Below are 22,459 nucleotides of genomic sequence, written 5' to 3'. Positions count from 1 at the left end.
CTGGTTCAGTCGACAGAAATACGGGACACACAGGCCTATAATAACTGCTGAAATGTTTGCGGGGCAAATCTCAGGTCAGTCTGAGCGCTCATGGTACGCACAGTGCGTACAGCCATACACCTGCAGGCGCAACTGACTCGGACGGTTGTCGTGGTAATAAACACCGTAAACAGCAACCATTCGTGTGTCAGCGCTTAATGCGCATCTCCTTTATGAAAAGCATTTTAGGGGGCCCTTGGCTTTTGGGGGCCCAAGGCGGTTGCCTATCTTTGCCTAATGGGTAAGTCCGCCCCTGAGATCACTACAACTGGAGAGCAGACCTTTGCAACTCTTATCTAGTGAATGCGCTTAACATCTGCCAGGATGATGTTATAACCGACTGCTTGACTTAGGCCTAAATAATCCAATTATCCATCCAAATGTTCATTCAGCATACTAATCATTGACTTAAAGGGTTTCAGATGGTCTCTGAGCGAGCGTAATTACATGAAGTGTAATTATATGATCCATTGGCTTACTGTTCTCAGGTAAAGTCAATCCTGCTCTTCTGAAACAATTAATAAACGCTGTTGTTGTGACATTTGCAGAACTCACTGCTGACGACTGGATTCTCAGGATCAGAAATGTGAAGTACAGGCACTTCCTGGAGACTCCACAGCCAATCAAACAGCTGACAGATGGCAGAGATTCACTTTCTCTAGATGCGCATCGAGCTAAGAGATCAGCGCTGTTTGGTACGGGGGTGAAAGTCTGTCCTCAGGAGAGCATGGCAGAGGTCATCACCAGCCATAAAGCTTACTACAAACTAAGAGGTAGGACAACATCTACCCTAAACACCACAAGGGACAGAGCCTTGAGCATCAGTGCCAAATTTGGCAACAACACCTCAGATCCTCATAAATCATAATTAACTTCCCAATCATTCTAAGCCTTCTGAGAGATGAAGGATCATGCAAGCCAAAAAAAGAAGTGGCTCTGAGCCAAGTGTAGATAAATGTAGTGTACTTTTTTAGGCTTGCCTTCTTTGAGTGTTATAGTATAGACTTTTCTATGTTGCTATATGTGGTAAGGAAGGTAAAACCAAAGTAAATAAAAAAAGAAAGAAATTGAAATTAAACATTTTGTTTTCAATATCTAATATAATTCTTAACTTTATAAATATATATTCAAAAGTTTTTTTTATATAAAATGTATACTTTATTCAGCAAGGAGGCTTCAAATTGATCAAAAGTGACAGTAAAGACATTTATAATTTTACAAAACATTTCTATTTCAATTATATGCTGTTCTTCTAAACTTTCCCCACAACATTGACCTTAATAAGAAATGTTTCTTGAGCACCAAATCAGAATTATTTCTGAAGGATCATGCGACACTGAAGACTGAAGTAATGGCTACATCTACATTAAAATAGAAAACCGTTATTTGAAATTGTATTATATTTCACAATATTGCTGTTTTTTACTGTATTTTCTAAAAAATAAAAAATGCAGCCCAGGTGAGCATAAGAGATGTATGCTATAAGTGTAAAGCATTAAATGTGAGCATAAGAGACTAATGTTTAACAACATTAAAAAATAAATAAATAATAAATAATTATCATTGGCCCCAAACTTTTGAATGGTAGTGTAACATGACCTGTACATGACTGTGAATGCAGCTCTATAAACAAAGTGGAAAAACCCTTAAAAATCCAGTCATCATTTACTATAACCCTCATGTTGCTGTATGACTTCTGCAGAACACAAGTGAGTAAATTATGACAACAATGTCATTTCAGGATGAAGTGTCCCTTAAAGAGCTATTTCTACCTGATCAGACTATTAAAAAAATGGCTTTCGATGGTGTATCCTAATGTAGTCAGGTTGATTCAGTCATATTAAATAATATTTTTGCCCTGAATGAAACCAATTAATTTAGATAATACCACTTTTTAGGGCAGGGGATCACCTGACAAAACATTTTTACACTGAAGCAGATAGCATGATATTAAATTACTGGTACAAACAAGCTAAAGGTGAGGCACATTTAGCTGTCAGATGCAGTTAAAAGATACTCTTAATTAAATGTCCATAATAACCATGTTGGCAAATGAGATAATGGAATCAAATGACTGCATGCTAAACACTATTAAGTATGTTACATCTCTGTCAGCGGTGCAGATAATTAATTTTAAGTGTCCCGGCATGTTTTATCAGGTCTTTGCTGTTAGTCCTCACCATCTACACTCAATTCTCTAATGACCTTCTCTAAATAATTCCCATGATATTAAACAGTTTGTCAAGAAGCTGTGTGGGAGGCCTTCCGGATCTTTCTTGACAGAGTTCCTGACACCATGGAGTACCAGCAGTGGGTGTACGCCTGTCAGAGAGACTCGCTTTGCATGGAGGATCTGGCCCGAAATTTTAGTAGCACACAGGAGCATCTTCACGTGGTAGCCAGTGTGAGTAGTTGCTTGTGTCCGTTGCCAATTCAGTCCTTTTGTCTTGCCAATACAGCCTAATTGTGCCAATACTATTAAACTGAAAAAGGCTTTTTCGTAAATTCTCATTTACAGAGCGTGAATGCTCAAGATGAACAGGAGAGGTAAGAATCCCGAAGATGATCTTGAATTCAAGATTTCCGTATTCATGGTATGGCGATTTACTTGTCTTCATTTTGGGCCCAAACCCTTCAGATTATCTAGAATGAGGTCACCTGACTAGCAGGAGATTAAAAATCTCAGCCTGTCCTTTAAAAAACAAAGTTTGTTCATATTTGGTGGCCTAGCTAAACACTGCTCTCTGACCTGATCCACTTTAATAAGAGGGATCTGTGCCCAGACATATTACGCTTGGGTGTTAGAGCCACACAAACATACTCGGGCTTATATGCAGTCAGCCCCTTTATCGGGAACAATGAATTTTATTGCATTTATCATTCTCGAATTGATTCATCCCTTCTTGACAAGTTTTCAATTATTTTTAGTGCTCTCACACCTGCACCAGGCGAGAAATGTAAGTCCTCACCATCCGAATGAGAAAGAAATACTGGTTGATCTTATAAAAACTGACTGATTGATGGCTTTTTATGCTTCAGGTTCAAAGAGTCCTGCAGAGGTTTTCATCATGGATTCTGACAGCGTACGGCCACTAACTCGTGCTTTTTAGAATATGCACTTAACATACTGATGAAGTTAGAAACAAGCAAATTGACTATTCTCTGATCTGATAGGAAACTGGGGCACCAGATGTTGTCCCTCAGAGGCTGGTGGAGCACACTGTGGAGTTCAGTGTGACTATAGTAGACCCCGTCTACAGCGCACTACTGAGGGACCCAGGCAGCCCTCAATATGATGACTTCACTCGCAATCTTCATGAGAAGGTTAGGTGAAATCAACTATTAAATATATGCCATTTTACACAGATTCAAGCAGTTTCAAGCTACTAACAAATTACATCTCGCCAGAGCCTGTGATGATGTTGAGCTCACAGAAGGTGAAATATGGAAACAGGAACATTGACAATAAGCAGGAATGTGGTTATAAAACCCAATAAAAGAAATACATTTTAAGGGGCAGTGAGTGATAACTGTAATAAAAGAAATGAAATGCATGTGTTAAGAACATTCTAGAGAACTTTAGAGATTCTAGAGATCTCAAAGTGAAAAAAATAGACAAATTACTACAGAAGGTTTTAAAGCAGCTTACCTTAAAAAAATCATAAAAATAGGAAAGCCAAAGAAGACTTGGGTAACTACAAAAGCCGGCATAAGATTAGTTAACATAAGACCAGAGCCATGGCACATGATTTTACAGCATGGCAGCATGTTGGACAATCCAAAATCGATGGAAAGGATATGTAACCTACTGTGCATAATTTATTGAATTATGCAGTTATTGAAATAAAGTTATTACAATTATGCCTAGAATATTTTCATTTACACTTTTGCAGATGCTGCATGTGTTTGACAAACTTCCTGGGTTTAAAGAGATTCGGGTACTGGGATTTCAGTAAGTTGATGCTGGAACTGTGGGATTCACCAAGATATTACAGTCCACTGAACTTGAAAATTGTATTTTTGGATGGGTAATTCTCTCACAGGGGCAACTTGGGGTAAGTATTTGAAGAAATACTTGGCAAACTGCATTCAGAACAACTGTGTTTCAATTACTGTACCATTATGTTCTGTTGTACTGTAGACTGTGTAGATTACTCATAACACAGCATGTTTGCTTACTATCTTAAGGTAGTAGCTTTTGGGAAAATTGCAATAATTAACCCTCATGTACTGTTAAGATTGACTTTATATTCCCAAAAATTCCAAAATCCTGTGCATGTGAAAATGAATTTCAAAATAAACCTATATTATTTAACTTCAGTTTTTTTTTTAACTTCAGGATTTGTTTTTTAATACAAAACAAATCCAATTAGACAGCTGAAAAAGTGAATCTCCACAATCAGTTCTCATAAGATTAAAAAAAAATCATTAAGTATCAACCTGACAGGCCAATGATAAGTATGTTTTTTTGAGCTATTAAAACGGCCTTGGGGTCCTTCAGTCCCAAAGGGAACATGAGGGCTAAGACAGACAATCAGGTTAATAAAAGTCCGTGCAAACCAATTCCCTTCGTAATATCGGTCAGCTCTGAAGGTGCAGCAGCAAGCTATGCTGTAGTGTTTGAGACTGATGGGACACGGGCCATAGGTGAGACAGACTCCACTGATGAATATGGCATAGAGGGAGTCCTAAAGGGCATGGTGGTCAAGGCGCTAAGTGAGGACACATCACTTCCTGTGGACGTGCTTTCCCTTACTTTCGAACCAGGTACACAAAATCAATACAATCAATATAAGAGCCCTAGACAGACTGCAAATATTTAACCTTACCTGATTCGCCCTGTACAGACTCTTTAACAGCAGGCAAGCAGGAGAGCATGAGATCCAGTACTGAAATCAGCAAAGAATCAATTGAAATGAGTACACAGTCCACAAAAGCCAACTCGGAGGACACTATAGCACCTTCTGGAAGTATGGGCATGTCTTTTGGAGATCTGGGCCCTGATAGGACTCAAACAGATTTGGGTGAGGAGACAGAAAGGAGTGATATACAGAAATTAGCTGATATATCATCCCACGTTCCCACACAACCAGTAACCACAGAGCTAATTAACAGCTCCCATCTTGAGGGTTCAAAGACGGCAAGTCTAACCACTGAAGTCACTTCAGCGACCGAAGATAAATCTTTCATATTTGTAGTGAGTAGTGTACAAGAGCACTTGCTTCTGAACCAAGACCTTTAAGTTAGACAGCCTAAAAATGAGAGAATTAATTGTAATTTTGCATTGAACGCATTTTCAAAGATACTCTCTGAAACCGGTTCTTTGTTTTCAAGGTTGGAAAAGAACCACTACAGTGGATTACCAATCAAAGTGGTCGGAAGTCAAAGAGGATGTGGGAAATGAAATTGTTGCCACAGCTGCACCACTGGACTTAGAGTCTTTTGAAGTAGCAAAAGCATCTACTTCAACTCAACCTGAAATAGATTTTGATATAACACCAGAGGCAACTCCTGCAGAGGCAACATCATCAATCTTGACATCCCCAATCCCTACTGAGCGAGCTCAAGATGCTATATTTCATGAAGATGACACAATTGGCCCCTCCGAACCTTTAGAGACCTCTACCGAAGGTCTTCCTTCATACCCTAAAGGTCCAGTTGAGTCGCCCACTTCAAATGACCTTAGTGACCATGTAGAATCTCCATCTGTCGGTGCCACCGTAGACACAATCCATCGAAAGGTGCCTCCACTTGGACTTTCCACTCCAGAACCAATTCTCCCTGCAGCAATTCCCTCTGAGCTAACACCCACAGAAGACCTCATTTCACACCTGACCCCAGACAATTTCCTGGATGAAGCGGGACAGACTCTCTGGACAGTTCCACCTCCCCCACATGAAGATAGTACAGATATTAATAGAGAAACACAAGATGTTGAACAGTCTGATGAGGAGGACGACACTCTGGACCCTGGGAGTGGATTCCCCTCAGAGGTCGACGAGAATCCACAGTCCTCAGTTCATCCTCTAGGTTACGTTACCACTTCTTCAATGATGGCTTCTAACCAGGCCAAAGAGTTAGTGGTGTTTTTTAGTTTACGTGTGACTAATATGATGTTTTCGGAGGATCTTTTCAACAAGAATTCCCCCGAGTACAAATCACTGGAGAACACGTTTCTTGAACTGGTAGGTAAACACACTTTTGTCTTTGACTTTATCTTGCTGTATGCCTTTCTATCCTCCATTTGTTGTTAGCTGTACTTTTTTTTATTTGTGTGCAGTGCATGCTGGGAAAACTGAATAGATAAAGTGTGTCATTTGTCTGCAGGGATTTGACAGAAGGCATCTGAGAACAGTGTTGCTCAAAATGCAATATACATTTTTCTCTAAAGCCTTTGTATAAAGGGTTTGGGTGACTGACAGAAAAATGAATTACATTTCTGTACATTTTGAGTAAGGATACTTATTTTGTCACTTCAAATGTTTTGCTCTGAACTTTGTTTACCTTACATTTCAATTTAGGCAGAAAAACACAGAATGAAATCCTGTATGGCAATTTCAAAACATAATTAAGCAATCTCACACATACAAGAGTGGTGTACACTCTTAAAAATAAAGGTGCTTCAAAAGGTTCTTCAAGCGATGCCATGGAAGAACCATTTTTGGTTCCACAAAGAACCATTCAGTGAAAGGTTCTTTAAAGAACCATCTCTTTCTTATCTTTTTATAATCTGAAGAACCTTCTTTCGCCACAAAGAACCTTTTGTGAAACAGAAAGGTTCTTCAGATGTTAAAGGTTCTTTATGGAACCATTTAGACAAAAAGGTTCTTCTATGGCATCGTGAAGCACCTTTATTTTTAAGAGTGTAGTGCTGAATATCGGCACGGCTGCAGTTCATTTGATTGTAGGCATAAGGCTCCAGGCAGTCACAATCGCGAACGAAACTTAAGTTTTAGACAAAATTTCACCAGTTTTTTTTTTTTCTGCCAATGAAAATTGTTCCAGAACAAACCAAAGCATTAAGCTTTGCATGTCACCAAGCAACTTGAACTGCGTATGAGTGGAGCAGTTTTTCCGGTTACACTTTACTTGAAGGGGTGTGCATAAGACTGACATGACACCTTCATAATCATGACATGACACCTACATAATCATGACATGACACATGTCATGAATATGAAGGTTTTTTATGCATGTTTATGACAACTGTCATTAAGTGTCATTCGCTCCGTTATGTCATTTTTAATGCAAATATGACATTATTTGACCTAACCCTAACCTAACCCTACCCCTACCCTTACCCCTAACCATAGCCCATAACAAAGACATCTCAAACAATGTCATCTTTGCATTAAAAATTACATAACTGAGCGAATGACACTTAATGACAGTTGTCATAAACATGCATAAAACCTCCTTCATATTCATGTCACGTGTCATGTCATGATTATGAAGGTGCCATGTCAGTCTTATGCACACCCCTTCAAGTAAAGTGTTACCCTTTTTCCTCCCTGTTCAAAGTGATGCATAATCACTCCATTCCAACTCGATTCACTTTTTTCCATTTTCTGCTCTCCAGTCACTCCATGCTCACTGGAGTGAAAACCTGCCCCGAACAATCCTAATACAAGAGAAAACACAAATGCTACAACGTTCAAAAAACCTGGTACTCGTCCATGGAAAAACACTCCACTTCCACTCTGTACCACTACACTCATATACAACATGTACAAGAGTGTTAGAAACATGGAATTTTCAGAACACCTCTTGGCCAATCATTTTACACTTTCACAAATAAGTGTGATGTTGTTTTTATTCAGATAATATTTTGTAATATCCTGTTTTTTCAACTAGAGACAATTCTCTGAACCAAGTGACTCGCCAAACCCTGAGGCTTCTAGTCAAGTGACTGAGAGAGAACAGAAGACATTAGCCTCAATACCGGTACATCTATATCCAAATTTGAAAAAGCATAATTAATCACTTTTTGGCACTAAATTCTGCACTTTTGTCTAAGAACTTTCCACTTCTGATCTTACTGATCAAAAACTGTCTTTACTAACTGCTGATCAATGAGCTCTCTAACCAGCATTAACCAAAGCTAAACGCTTACTCTATTGCTCCATTTGCCCAACCTGCAACAAATTTTGTTACCTGTTTTATTCTTGATAGTGTGAGTGTTGCCTTATTTCTCAGGTTTCTCAGGATCTCAGTGCACACTAACAATAAAACGTGCATAGAAAATGTGCATATACAGTAGGCATTATAGGAGTATGTGCTCATATAAATTGCTTAAACTGTATATCTGTAAAGAATATTGTTTTCCTATTTGTGTAAAACACAGAGGAACCAATTTCACAATCTTGTTGAATTAAAAGACCAAAAAACACAGAGCATGCCAAAAAATACCCTACCTCAGGGACTTGCTGTCTAGTTTTGTTTCTCTAAATCTGCTTTTAGTTGGTTAGGCAGCCTAATGATTTTGAATTGTTCTTCGGTGAGACGCATGTCCTTGAAAGTAATCTGTTTCCAAATGTTGTTTATTAGAGTGTTACATCAATGACAAAGCACTTTTTGATTTCGAAATTAACAGCTCAATTAATTCTTTGTAATAAAAGCAATTCACAGAGACACAGTAGGTGCTTTTGTGGCTTATTTTGAATGATTTTGGGTCCAGACTGGTTTTCATGTGTGTTAAATAGTAAAAGGCTATTCCTAATGGATCTTGTGTGCAGTTTGTTATCTTTATAATTTACTTAACACAGCTCCTACGGCTTTAGGGACTCTTGTACAACTTGCAACATCTTATGTTCTGTTCTGTCAGATCTCGTTTTCAATTTTGAGATTTGTATGAATCCCAAGACACAAAGACTCCATTTCCAATAATAAGTGGTTGCCCAAACTAGCATTGTGTTATAGTTTCAAGTCACCAGACTAACACCAGTGCTTTGAGACCTTTTGGATTATCACATGAACTACTAAAACTCTGGTCACAAGCTGCTGTGGTAAGTATCTAGGTGAAATGGCCATAAAATTAGTTCATTGATTCATAAATGGGCTTTTAAAGGACAATCTGATAACCTCTAGATATTTATGTTCTTGCAAATTCTGCAAAAGGAACATTGATTTTCCACCGTACACATCAATTTTGCCCATTTATAATTCAACGTTTCGGTAGCTTTTGTAGAGAAAGCTGTAATATTTTAGTCCTATACTAGGTTTGTATTGATTTCAGCCTCTCGAACCTTGTAGGATGCTCATTTACTCCTGTCTCTACTGGTTTGTGTAGCAGCCATCTCGACTGGTCACGGAGAACAAAAAGTATTTAATGTTTTCATTAAAATATGATTACATTTTAAAAATATATTTTTATTAAGTATTAAATATAATCAAAAGTCATAGAACAAAACAGCACTAAAAGAGACCCCTATGAACCAGTAGATACATGTGTAAGCACCGTGCATGAGAATAGGGATATGCTACAATGCTGCTGTCTGTGATAATTCCTTTACCTATTTGGAAATGAGCGTTACTGTATATATTAGATGATTCCTTCTGTCCTGTGACAGCAATCAAAGGTCACGACACTGGCATGAGCTAGACAGTAACACTGATTGAGGCTGAGCTCTGAGTCACAGCGTGCCCTGTGGGGAAGAATAACACCTGCTCTGCCCTGGCACTTAGCCGAGAGGTGAGAGGTTGATCATGACTGGCAGATCCAAATACAGATTACCTCCTGTTATACAGACGTGCGCTTACTTTACATGCACTCTCCTTGTTCACTCTCCATTCACTATTAAATGATTAGTAATATTTAATATTTTAAAATAAACGTTTAATTGAAATTAAATGAAACAAAAAATGTTAAAGTTTACATTTAAAATAATTCAAGTATTAATGATATGTAATATATTCATCCATTATATTAAAATATATTCATTAAAATTATTTAAAATATTAATTCTATTTTGAATAATACATTTTTATTAAATATTTAAAATTGTTAGTTACCTCATATTATACAGACATGGCCTTCACTCCTTTTGTGCTACTTCTCACTCTCCATTCACTATTAAATAATTAATCATATTTAATATTTTAAATGACACACCATTTAATTAGAATTCAATACGAATTAAAATAAAAACTAAAATATTAATGAAACATTTAAAATATTAAATGTATTTTGGCTACATCTTCATTTTAATAAAAAATGTAAAAAGATATTATTTTTTGACTTTCAGATTAAAAATTGTAATTCCTGACTATGCATTATTAAATGATTAAAAATATTGTCTCTTTAATTCATTACATTAAACAAAAATGGTCAGGCTAAAAATGGTGAATTAATAAATAATATGCAAATCTAATTTGAGAGATTTTCAAAACGAATAATCTCTGGGACTCTAATGCGAATATATCGTATCCTCAAGTCTTCCATCTTTTGTGTGACTGATGCAATCAAGCTCTTGAAATCTTGAGCCGTGATGAATGACTGAGCTGCTACACCCCATTTCTCCTGAACAACCGTCTTTATCTCTAACTGGCCCTCCTCATGCAGAATGAAATGAGCAGTGAGAAGGTTTTGCATATTGTAATAGGATGAGAGACAGACACTGGCCAAAATCGTTCATTTTCTAGCAATTGAGGAGAATTGCTTCAGAATTGACAATCCCAAAAGTTTCACATCTGTGCTGCATTACATTCATGCACAATTAACCAGTCTGCACTAGTCAGCAATGATGAAAGAGAAGTCGCAACTCACTCATTTCACTTTTATCTCTGCTTCCCCACAGCTCCTGCCATATCTACAGTCCAACCTGACTGGATTTAAGGAGCTGGAGATTCTGAACTTCAAGAACGGCAGTGTGGTGGTAAACAGCAAGATGAAATTAAACAAACCGGTTCCATACAATGTTACGGAGACCGTTCAGTGTGTGCTCGAGGACTTCTGCAATGCGGCGTCTAAGAGATTGGACTTGGAAATCGACTCCCAGTCAGTGGATGTGGAACCAGGTAAGCACGGTGTTGAAAGAAGAAATCGGGTAGTTACTTAAAAGAAATGTTCGCTCAGAAATGCTGTCATCATTTACTCACCATCATGTTGTTCCAAACCTGTATGACTTTCTGAAGATATTAAAGAAAAAAAAGTCTCATCCATACAATGGAAGTCAATGGGGACCAAATGGTCTTCAAAATATCTTCTTTTGTGTTCCGCTGAAAAAAACGGAGAAAAAAAGTCATACAGGTTTAGAAGGACATGAGGGTGAATAAATGATGACAGAATTTTCATATTTGAGTGAAGTAGGCCTATCCCTTTATAACCTTCATAATGGATTCAAAATTTGTATACGATTTTCACATTCCAGGTCCATTTGGACCCGAAGAATCGTTGTTTTATAAAACAGTCATAACTTAATATTTTTCAGTTAAAACCATATGGTATTCTGATCAGCAACCTCTCATAAATATTTAAAATTACACACGAACCACAACAACAACAACAAATATTATGATGCAAAATATATATTTCAATACTGATGAGAAATCTTATTTCTTCTTGTTTCTAACAAATCAACTAACATATTTTGTTTTTAAATAAAATACATTGCATTTCAGATTAAAAAGTTTTCAATTTTTCATGCTGCAATGGTGTACTGTACATATTCATGTTTATCAACAAAATACAGTCTCAGAAGTGTGTGAGAAAAGGCTAAATATATTCTACAAAAGTCTTTTTAACACTAATATAACTTTATAGATAATTTAACAAAAAAGTATTTTGACACCACATGATAGTACATACGTACCTTGGCCCAAAACGACCCAAACACGCAACATGTAACATTTAAAAAATAATTGTAAAAAAATAAATAAATAAATGAAAAACCTGAAAAAAAAAAAAAAATGTGTATGTTGATGGTCTTAAAGCATCCTTAAAGTTTTGTTCCATTTCTAAAAACTGTGCAGCTATTAGAAAATTTGATGCATCTCTTCCAGGTCAAAACAGACCTGAATGCATTATGAGGGTTAAGAAAGTTCTGTTCACACTGACTACGATTTGCAGTGAAAAAGCGACAAAGAGTCATTCAATTTCATTGTGACTTGGCGATTTCATCTCCACATGTTAATTATTAGCAACAAGACTGATTCCTTGTCAAGTTAAAATATCACTCATTTGTAATGAGGTTTTCAAATATTATTGAAATCTACAAAGTCCACCAATAACATTAAGGCATCCAGAATTAGAAAGACCTACCAGCGGTTTCCAACATTAAAAATGTTGTCATGTGAATGGGGCAGAACAGTAAACTAAAGCATCCACATTAACGTAAAGGGATAACGACACCTGTATTAAGTCTTTAAGCATATTTGCGTGTCTGGCCACAAGTATTCAATGCCAATTACTCCTTATTGTCTAATCCAGCCAATCACGCAGATCCATGTAAGTTTATGGCATGTAACGAGTTCTCCCGCTGCGTGGTGAACACGTTAACCACAGAACCCGAGTGTCTGTGCGATCCGGGCTACAGCACGGTGGATGGCAATCCCTGCACCAGCATCTGTGACCTACAGCCTGAATACTGCCTGAACGGAGGCCTGTGTGAAATCATACCAGGACACGGAGCGGCCTGCAGGTATACGTTAACATGAGAAAATGGATAATAAAAAAAAACTGCAATATAGTTTATGCTGCAAATCCATTAATTTCAATGATGATTACAAGGACATAGGGTAACATCAAAATCACCTGAGCAAACAGCCCTAAGTCCTTCACCTGCACTGTCAGAAAAATATAGTGTAAAAATTGTACCTTTAAGGGTACAACAGCTTGTCACTGGGGAAGCACCCTTAAAGGTAATTTTTTTTACCGTATTTACCCCTACAATGTGTATGTACCCTTAAGGTAGTAATGCAAGGTAAAATGAGGTACACTGTAAAAACAATTCCGTAAAATTTATAGTAAAAAACCGGCAGCTGTGGTTGCCGGAATTTTACCGTAAAAAATACGGTAGCAACGTTTTAGGTTTTAACTTAAATTTACAGTTAAATACCGTAATTTCATTAACTGATAAAATGTTATTATATACCAACCTATTGAAGTACTAAAATCTGTTTTGTACCTTTGTAATACACTGATAACCACCAAATGCAGGTGGTGATGAGAAAGTCACACAATGAACCAAAGCCCATCACAAGCAGCTTTTAAATAATAACATATATAGAAGGTGCACAGTGTCATTCACACAAAACGGTATACTACCGTAAAATTAATGTCCAATACATGTAATGTCCAATACAGTTTTTCAACGTATATAGTAGGGGAATTTACCGTTAACCATTTAACAGGATTTTACTGTAGCATTTTTACAGTCTTTTACCTTTAAATTCATGGTCATTTTTTACAGTGTACAGTACAAAGGGTAATTCATAGTGGCAGAGGTACCACTTTTGGTGATTTTTCTGAGAGGTTATGTAAAACAAAATTTCATTTTTTTCAGAAACTCAGTTTCAACAGTTTATTCAATTTTATTATATGGATTGACTATAGATTGATAATGTTTTGCACATTATTTTATTGTTTATAGTTATCAAGTATATTACCTTGTCCCCTTAACTTTTTATAACATTTATAGGTATTTTATTAATAGTTAGTGCAAGGTCTAACAAGTGTGTAAAACGTTAAACAAAATAAGTAATTATTAATATAAAATTCTTAAACTTTTTTTTTTTTTGCCATTGTTGCCATTTATTGTTAAATAGTGGAATTGAAATAAGTAATTCCAAGCCAAGGTCAAAGTTCATAGGAAGAAGAGGCTGGCAATTTTCCCACAATGTAGAAAAAGTTAATAAATATCATTACATTTACTTTCACTACATTTATTTATTTATTTCAAATGGATCAATTAAATTTGTAATTGGTGTTGCATTGTTTAATGTTTGAGTGACAATTTTTTTAATTAAAAAATGATTGAATTTTGATTGAACTTATCGATTTTAGTATGATAGGCAACCAAACTTAACTGAATTCTAAAAAAAAACGTTTAATTTTTATTTTATAATTATTTCATTTATTTTAGGCTTTTTTTTTTTTTTTTTTTGAGAATGACCCAAATGTTGTTGTTTTTTTTTTTGGTTTTTTTATCAGAACACGTGGCTACTATTGATTGAAAATTGTTCTTTTATAGCATTGACCTGAGGGGCAAACCAAACTAAGCAGCCAAACACTGACTCCTTGTTATGTGACTGAGAAAATGATCAAAAAGTGAAGAACAAAAAGTGACAGACAGCTGAAAATTCTAGAGAGGCGATAGTCATACGGATAGGGATATTACACATTTCTATCCATTACACATTTTTTCTAACATGCTTTTTCTCAACCACTTTTAGATGTCCTTTAGGTAAATTCTGGCACTACCATGGAGAACGCTGCAACGAATTGGTGTCTGTGCCACTTGACCCTCTCCTTTCCATAGCCTGCCTTGTGGGAAGCCTCTCAGTGGTTTGTGCTGTGATAGGCATCTTGATTTTCATTAACAAGAAATGCATACGGACCAGAAAGACCATAAGACTTGTGTAAGCAGGGTTATCTTTTTCCCCTTTTTTCCCTCTTTTTATTTAGATATTTGATTTTTCTTCACAGATTTGGATTTGCATGGTGACCCGTTTTAAACATGCTGGTGTTAAGACCTGATCTCCTTTGTATTATAGGAATTTACAATCAGCATTCCCATTTGGTAATGCTATGAGAGTAAATCCAGTTTTTGAGAATGACGATGGGGTCTTAACACATGTGTCAAACATGCTCTGTCCCATGAGCTCTGACTCAGCCTCCTCACAACACTCAGGCCAAGGCACATTTCGATCACTTGAAAGTTTACAGCTTAGTACTGAGGTAAAGTGTACTGCCAAGATGGTCTTTTTCATGATCTATTTAAATCAATGTCATAATCACTACTAACATCCATAATCATCCCATTTCTCATTAAATCCTATCTATGTCCTTTGTTAGAGATTTTGTGGAGAGGATGGACTAACTTTTCTTGTTATAAATATCTTTGCAATGACAACAGTCACATTTACAGCAGGCTTTGTTCAGACCGCAAAAATGATTTTTTTTTTGCATATCTGACTCAAATCGGTCAAAACTCATGAAATTCCGTATATGATTTGAAATCTGGTGAAAATCTGATTTTTGCAATTGTTCTAGAAGGTCTAATGTACAGTAAGATGCCTAGAAAAGGCAACCTGTTAACATTCCTATTCCACTCAACTGAATTTTTATTTTGTCAGACTACACAGCTAATTTTGAATGGCCCTCAGTGAATTTTTTAGGATTTGAATACCAAACTGAATATGTGTGCAGTGTGAACAAAGTCTAGTAGCCTGAGAGCCTACAATATGCTACAATATGCTACCATCATCCAAAATATAATATTGTTTAAATGTTTAGGGTCGTAAAGATTTAAAAAAAAAATTTTCAAGAAGTTTCTGAAATACAATAACAATAGCAACATGTGAAACATGAATATTTTCATATAATTTGTGACCCTGGTCCACAAAACCAGTCATAAGGGTCAATTTTTCGAAATTGGGATTTATACATGATCTGAAAGCTGAATAAATAAGCTTTCCATTGATGTATGGGTTGTTAGGATAGAACAATATTTGGCCGAGATACAACTATCTGAAAATCTGGAATCTGAGGATGCAAAAAAATCAAAATACTGAGAAAATCGCCTTTAAAGTTGTCCAAATGAAGTTCTTAGCAATGCATAATACTAATCAAAAATTAAGTTTTAATATATTTACAGTAGGAAATTTACAAAATATCTTCATGGAACATGATCTTTACTTAATATCCTAATGATTTTTGGCATAAAAGAAAAATCAATCATTTTGAACCATACAATGTATTTTTGGCTATTGCTACAAATATACCCCAGCGACTTAAGACTGGTTTTGTGGTCCAGGGTCACATTAAAAAAAAAAACTGTAATTTTCCAGTCTTCAGTGTCTTCATGATCCTTCAGAAATAATACTAATATACTGATTTGGTGCTCAAGAAACATTTCTTATTATCCCAGATGAAAACAGTTGTGTTGCTTAATAGTTTCGTAAAAAAACGTGATACATTTCTTATTAGGATTTTATGATGAATATAAATGTTCAAAAGAACAGCATTTACTTGAATTAGAAATCTTTTTTTAACATTATAAATGTCTTTACTGTCACTTTTGATCAATTTAACACATCCTTGCTGAATAAAAAGTATTAACTTCTTTCAAAATAAATCTTACTGAACCCAAACTTTTGAAACTTATATATTCCTTTTTATTAAAAATGTATAATCTTAGTGTATAATAAAAATAATAATCTTAGTATAAACCAGTTAAAGGGACATTCACCCAAAGTGTAGGGCAACAGGCCTCAGAGGGATTGTATTGATATAGATTAATATAGATGCACAGAATATTCTTTCAGGGATTCTTATTAGCTACCAAATGAGAATATGTGTAATATTTGTTGCAGAATATATTATGAGCAATAATAAAAAATAAATGAATCAATAAATAAAATGTTAGATCAAATTACCTCAAAATCAGGCTTTAGACATTGCACTCAATAACCTCAATGAATAGGAAAACAATGTACTCAAAAATAACTTTGACAATAGACTATTTTCATGCAAAAAATATGTATCTTTTGGTGAATCAGCTGTTTGTTGAGTGTTTCTTTGTCTAGAAGAAACTAAAGACTAAAGAAATACATCAGCAAAATCCATGCATCAGTATCCTCACTAGTGTTAACACAATCTTTTCCACGACATTCTAATTTATTGAGATGCACCTGTATTCATAATAAAATAGATTTTATTTTATTTTATTTTCTTCTATAAACAAGTTACAGACACGATGTATTCAAACAAAAATGTTATGCCATTCTGAAACCTTCAAAGATACAACATTAAGAAATGTTTTTCAAGGAGGATACTAGAAACAATTCATGCATGGGTTTTGCATCTCATTTAGACTGTAGTGCATCTGTAGTTGTCTAATCTAATGATATTATGAATAATAATCGGTCATTTTTTCCAGCAACAGATGTTTTGCTCTTCAAAATATTGACAGTCTGCATTATCATAGAGTGCCAAAAATGTACCTTGCTTCTTTGCTTGGCAAGACCTTGTCCACCGCAAAACTGTTCAAGATTGATGGTGGTCTGTCATTCCTTTTCCAGATCCCCAGACAACTCTACACCAGAAGATCAGAAAAGTTAATGTCAGAAATGGTTGACTTCCATCAGTGTATACCACATAACGAGGTAAGCTGGTGTGAAAACAACCAATTTGATGTTAACAGTGACCATAAATAATCACGACAGCCTGATTTATCATGTTAAGATGATAAATCTTTGCCATCAAAAGTCAACCATCATATAGAAGAGGAAATAATGTTATTAAACTAGATGTTTTGGGAATGTTGCGTCCTTCCTGCCACTGCTCAGTTCCATTTCAAATCTGAAAATTACACTTTTCTTTCACAATCTCAGAACGCAGATAAATATTTATGTATTTAAAAAGAGTTATTAATTATACAAATATCTTGGCATGTAATGCACAATCAGAAGCAGCATTATTTGGTCAAGTAGGCTTACATGCTTGCCATTGTTTATAGGCAAGAAGGATGAGAGTTGACTGAAGACTGAAGTGTGGATTAATATAATACATCGATTATTCCTGAAAGTAATCCTCTTTTATGTTGGTCCTCCAGTGGAACTGGTAAATTAGCAAACTATGAAGGATGTGTAAACAATAGAATGAAGAGCTTGACAACTAAAATATGAAGGCAATGGCTGTGTTTCAAAATCAATGCGCTGACTCACTAGTGACCTGAGTAGTGTGTTTCCCAATCGAATAATGACTTTCATAGAGATTTCTGACATTAGTAGCCTACCCTTACGAAAATGAACCATGGTTACCATGCTCACTGCTGTTTGACGTCTGCATTTACATCTGGAAGAAGTATTTTTTAGAGTGTTACAATACAGGACGTTTCCTGTCAGATGTAAAATAAACGTCATAAAAATGGTTATGATTTAGAATGTATGTAAAACTCACATCTTATAGACATCTATTCGATGTTTGTACACAGCAGATGCTTTCCAGATGAAGCGATCTTTAACAGACACCTTGCAGACGTACTTGTGCTACATATTAGCAGTGCTGGTTAGTTGCTTAATTTGCCTTTGAAGGGATTTCACCCAAAATACATTCTCTTAATTTACTCACCCTCAGGCTATCCAAGATGTAGGAGAGCTTTTTCTTCAGTAGAACAGTAAATAAGTTTTTAGCTGAAACCATAGTCCATGTTGATTCTTAAAATGCAATTCGATGGCTGCCGTCTGAGAGTCAAAACAAACAAACAAAAAACGCATATCAGGCAACACAAAATGAATACCTGTGGCTCCTGACCATATATTAACTAGGTCTTATTAAGTAAAACACCTGTCAGATGTAAAATAAACGTCATAAAAATGGTTATGATTTAGAATGTATGTAAAACTCACATCTTATAGACATCTATTCGATGTTTGTACACAGCAGATGCTTTCCAGATGAAGCGATCTTTAACAGACACCTTGCAGACGTACTTGTGCTACATATTAGCAGTGCTGGTTAGTTGCTTAATTTGCCTTTGAAGGGATTTCACCCAAAATACATTCTCTTAATTTACTCACCCTCAGGCTATCCAAGATGTAGGAGAGCTTTTTCTTCAGTAGAACAGTAAATAAGTTTTTAGCTGAAACCATAGTCCATGTTGATTCTTAAAATGCAATTCGATGGCTGCCGTCTGAGAGTCAAAACAAACAAACAAAAAACGCCTATCAGGCAACACAAAATGAATACCTGTGGCTCCTGACCATATATTAACTAGGTCTTAAGTAAAACAATCAGTCTGTGCAAGAAATCGAATATGTATAACATTATTACCTGTGATGTCCAGTTTGTGAACGAATCATTCTTTCGCTGTATAGTCACTTGAGGGTGTTGTTGTATGGTAATTATTCATTACCCAACTGCTGATGATTTTGTGCATATTGTGTTTAATTTTCTTGAATGACCAGGTTGTTTTTCCTCATGCTGTATATTACAGACGTGTCGGAGGTCCAGCAGGTCTTCTTGCTGTTTTTTGAGGAGTCCTGATAGTGACAGCTTTGAAGTGACTGTTTTATGATGTCCAGACACTTTTTTTAAGCTAAGCGAGGCACCAAAGCTCTTCAGCGCTATTCATGCGATCAGCTTTGCTGGTTTCTTGTTGATGAGTATGAGTGTATGATACAACCGCCTTACTCAAGGATCAGCCATCCTCTTGGCCAACTGAAGGAATACCTCCAGGAATGAGGACTTATATCCATCCTGAACTTATTTTTAATTGTATCTGCAAAAAATTGTAAACTGCATATGAGGCATGTAATGTGTTGGATGCTTTGAACCCTTGTCAAAGGTTTGTTTCCTCCCTCACAATGAGGTATTTATTTACAAATTGATACATTGGGTTGTATCTCAAATAGAAAATACATTCTAGTAATCTCTTCTAGTCTGTCATCAGTGTCCCAAACAAAGAAAATGCATGTAAAGTATTTCTGTAACTCTTAAGGGTATCACCTCGAGAGAGAAAAAAAAGACAAAAATACAGACTTGTGGTCATGGTGTCTTTGTTTCTACATCAAACAGAAAAAGTATTTCTGAAGGTATCTTAGATAAAGTAAATATTTCATGTCATGTCTATTTAAATTTTCATGTGCTGAAGAATCGTTCATGATTACTTTAAAAGATAATAGTCAGGGTCCCTGAGTAATGCTAAAACTCTTTATGACTACAAAGGCAAAGATCTAAACATAACCCAGATTTCATATGGAATGTTTATTTTGGTCTAGCAAAGTGATCAGAGTAACAATGGCCAGTCAAAAATAAGAAAATCAGAGTATATTTAACCCAGACACATCAAAGATAAACACAGTCAAGAAAAAAATAATTAACTATAATCAATTATAATATGGATAAACTTACAGTTTGAGATGACACGTTTTTATTTGGAAAGGGCTCAATGGAGAAAAACATTAGCATATGAATAAACAAAGTCTGGATAATGACAGCAAATTGATCAAATGCTGCAATTTGGTCTGTACCAAGTTTGCAGAATGTTTAGAATGTCATTGCTGTTTCCATTGCTTCCGTTCTTCGGGCAGTTATTACCAAATGAGATATTAAAGGGCCAGAGGAGTGCATAACGAGACACTCCAGAGTACAAGCTCATTTAAACAAATTTTTCTCCTTGAGTTGGTACATAAATGTAAAAATGAGAGAAATCTACCACACACGCCGAGAGAATTCACAGCAAATCATTAACAAAGGTGCCATTATCAGTTCACTGAACAGAAATGAATATGCCCTTTAGCATATCACCATGATTTAAGTACAAAATTGCTGAGCAAAACCATGCACGACAGCAGTGACTATCCCCTTTTAATGAACTGAAGCTGCTTTTAAGTGCATCTATACAATTCATTATCAAATATATGTAAAGGCAATTTCAGATGGTGTATGTTTTGGAAACAACACTGCCATTATTACCACATTTACAACCTAATGATATTCCAGTGCATGTTCCTCATTAACCTTTCCCCCCCATCATCTGATTAGATTAAAGATACTTTGAATAGTTATTCAGTGTATTAAAATATTAAATGTTTCTCCACAATAATGACCATTTAAGTCTTATGAGAATTTTATTTTTTAAAAGTTGAAGTGTCATTTCTGCGGCACTAGCTAATGGAACTGCAAAAAAAGGCATAAACACTGCCTCCAGTTGCCATTTGTCAAATAAACAGATAGTCCCGCCCCTAAACCCATGCCATTGATTGAGCCAATGTTGCATGGGCTAGTCAGGACGCTCAAAGGCAATTTTAAAATGCCATTTTTAGGGGAATGCCTTGTGGTTATTGTATTTTAATATGCAACAAATGACACACATCACCTTACCAATAATGCAACTGAAAGAGTACAAAGGCATGAGTGTTGTGTTTATTGTTGTGATACTATGATATTGATACAATGATTATGATACTATGTTGTGTAGTTTTAAAGAACTGTCTATCGCTACACACTGAAATGTCCTTTTTATACAGATTACACCTAGTAAATTTTTGATTTATGAGCAGGTTTACATGGGTGTGATATTTCAATAACATCCCTTTGAATTATGAATTAGGTCTGAAAATCTTAAGGCATCTCTGAGCAACAGGTTCAAGCAAGGCTCAGATTTGTATGAAGACTGATTTCTAAGTTCACAGCAAAATGAAGAACAAACTACAAACAAAAACTACAAACTACAAACAAAAAGTCAATTAGACAGCATTTGCTTCCACTAGAGTTGTACAGCCTTTTGTTTTAGCTACACCACTTTACTGTCTACATCTACACGTGCATAGATAACGTAAACCAAGAGGAAAAACGGTCGGTGTTCACTTGAGAAGGTTCTGGAGCATGGCGGTCGCGTAGGTGGGTCGGGCCTGCTTGCTTTCGATGGCGTTCCTCAGGTACTGGATTCCGCCACAGCGCTCCCAGATCTCCTCAAACTGGCGCGGGAGGATCTCCGCTCCACGTTTTCGCGTGAGCCCGGTCTCCTCCAGACTCAGCTCACACATCTCCATGTCGTCCTTACCTGGGTACAGAAAAAGATTAAAGGCATCACGCTATGCCTGGGTACACACCTCACATCCGCAGATAAGAGTATTTTCCAGTAACCGTTTCAGCCGTTTTATCTTTCAAATCCTACTTCTATTCTGAAGAATTCATTGTTCACGGTAGAGGAAAATTACTGTTTTATCTTATCAAAACATTAGGTAGTGCTGAAGAAGGCCTTTGGCACCTGCTACCAAGAGGATCGGCTGCTTGTCTGGATGAAGCTCCATCTGCCTGGCGATCCAGGGCCCATCAAAGTGAGCGTACCACCAGCCTTTTTTCTTGTTCTGGGGGTCTTTGTACTGGTCCGCGGGTCGTATGAAGGGAATGCGGAAGTAACGTTGCTGTCGGTTCATCGCAATCTCTTGCTGCCGGACTGGGACGGGTGGAGCGGGGTTCTGTTGGGCTGAAGAAATATAAGAGAAAATTACAACAGTAACAAAACTTTCTAAAAAAATTCTGATAACGGTATTTGTCCGTTCGAAACTTGCTGCATTGACTCTAGGGTGCTTGGGGTGGTTGCAATGCAATTGCTAAGGTGCTCTGAGTAAATTTTTTTTTTGGTGGTTCACCTAGAGTTCTGCATGGGATGGATTTTTTAGTTCCGCTCCTGCAAGATTCTGTCGCTCTCCCACCCACTCCAGGAATTTTTTTTTAATGATTTGTCCCACC

The 22,459-nt window shown here is 36.3% G+C and overlaps 2 protein-coding genes across 5 annotated transcripts in view; one reads left to right on the top strand and one right to left on the bottom strand.

The window, feature by feature from the left end:
- LOC107666252 (interphotoreceptor matrix proteoglycan 1-like) overlaps nucleotides 1–19,659 on the top strand; it is a 24,452-nt gene extending 4,793 nt beyond the window's left edge. The window contains exons 2-18 of one of the 4 annotated variants that reach the window (XM_016457469.1): nucleotides 588–812; nucleotides 2,277–2,443; nucleotides 2,558–2,586; nucleotides 2,968–2,996; nucleotides 3,079–3,122; nucleotides 3,214–3,363; nucleotides 3,933–3,991; nucleotides 4,625–4,806; nucleotides 4,887–5,216; nucleotides 5,374–6,224; nucleotides 7,894–7,983; nucleotides 10,836–11,055; nucleotides 12,467–12,677; nucleotides 14,431–14,616; nucleotides 14,752–14,935; nucleotides 17,281–17,364; nucleotides 19,197–19,659. In XM_016457469.1, the coding sequence (XP_016312955.1) occupies nucleotides 588–812; nucleotides 2,277–2,443; nucleotides 2,558–2,586; nucleotides 2,968–2,996; nucleotides 3,079–3,122; nucleotides 3,214–3,363; nucleotides 3,933–3,991; nucleotides 4,625–4,806; nucleotides 4,887–5,216; nucleotides 5,374–6,224; nucleotides 7,894–7,983; nucleotides 10,836–11,055; nucleotides 12,467–12,677; nucleotides 14,431–14,616; nucleotides 14,752–14,935; nucleotides 17,281–17,364; nucleotides 19,197–19,277 (3,122 nt within the window). In that variant the 3' untranslated portion in view covers nucleotides 19,278–19,659. The remainder of the gene's footprint in view (nucleotides 1–587; nucleotides 813–2,276; nucleotides 2,444–2,557; nucleotides 2,587–2,967; nucleotides 2,997–3,078; nucleotides 3,123–3,213; nucleotides 3,364–3,932; nucleotides 3,992–4,624; nucleotides 4,807–4,886; nucleotides 5,217–5,373; nucleotides 6,225–7,893; nucleotides 7,984–10,835; nucleotides 11,056–12,466; nucleotides 12,678–14,430; nucleotides 14,617–14,751; nucleotides 14,936–17,280; nucleotides 17,365–19,196) is intronic. The other 3 variants (XM_016457470.1, XM_016457471.1, XM_016457472.1) reach the window with 3 other exon arrangements.
- Nucleotides 19,660–19,954: 295 nt separating this feature from the next.
- Nucleotides 19,955–22,459, bottom strand: part of LOC107666253 (unconventional myosin-VI-like) — a 65,930-nt gene continuing 63,425 nt past the window's right edge. Inside the window, exons 33-34 of the mRNA XM_016457473.1 lie at nucleotides 21,975–22,193; nucleotides 19,955–21,767 (exon numbers count right to left, since the gene is read on the bottom strand). Coding sequence (XP_016312959.1) covers nucleotides 21,568–21,767; nucleotides 21,975–22,193 — 419 coding nt within the window. The 3' untranslated portion in view covers nucleotides 19,955–21,567. The remainder of the gene's footprint in view (nucleotides 21,768–21,974; nucleotides 22,194–22,459) is intronic.

Source organism: Sinocyclocheilus anshuiensis, unplaced genomic scaffold (assembly GCF_001515605.1).
Source record: "Sinocyclocheilus anshuiensis isolate Anshui unplaced genomic scaffold, SAMN03320099.WGS_v1.1 scaffold936, whole genome shotgun sequence".
Lineage (NCBI taxonomy): Eukaryota > Metazoa > Chordata > Actinopteri > Cypriniformes > Cyprinidae > Sinocyclocheilus > Sinocyclocheilus anshuiensis.
The sequence above is the reverse complement of the archived record's forward strand: the minus strand, read 5'-3'. Positions and strand labels throughout refer to the sequence as shown.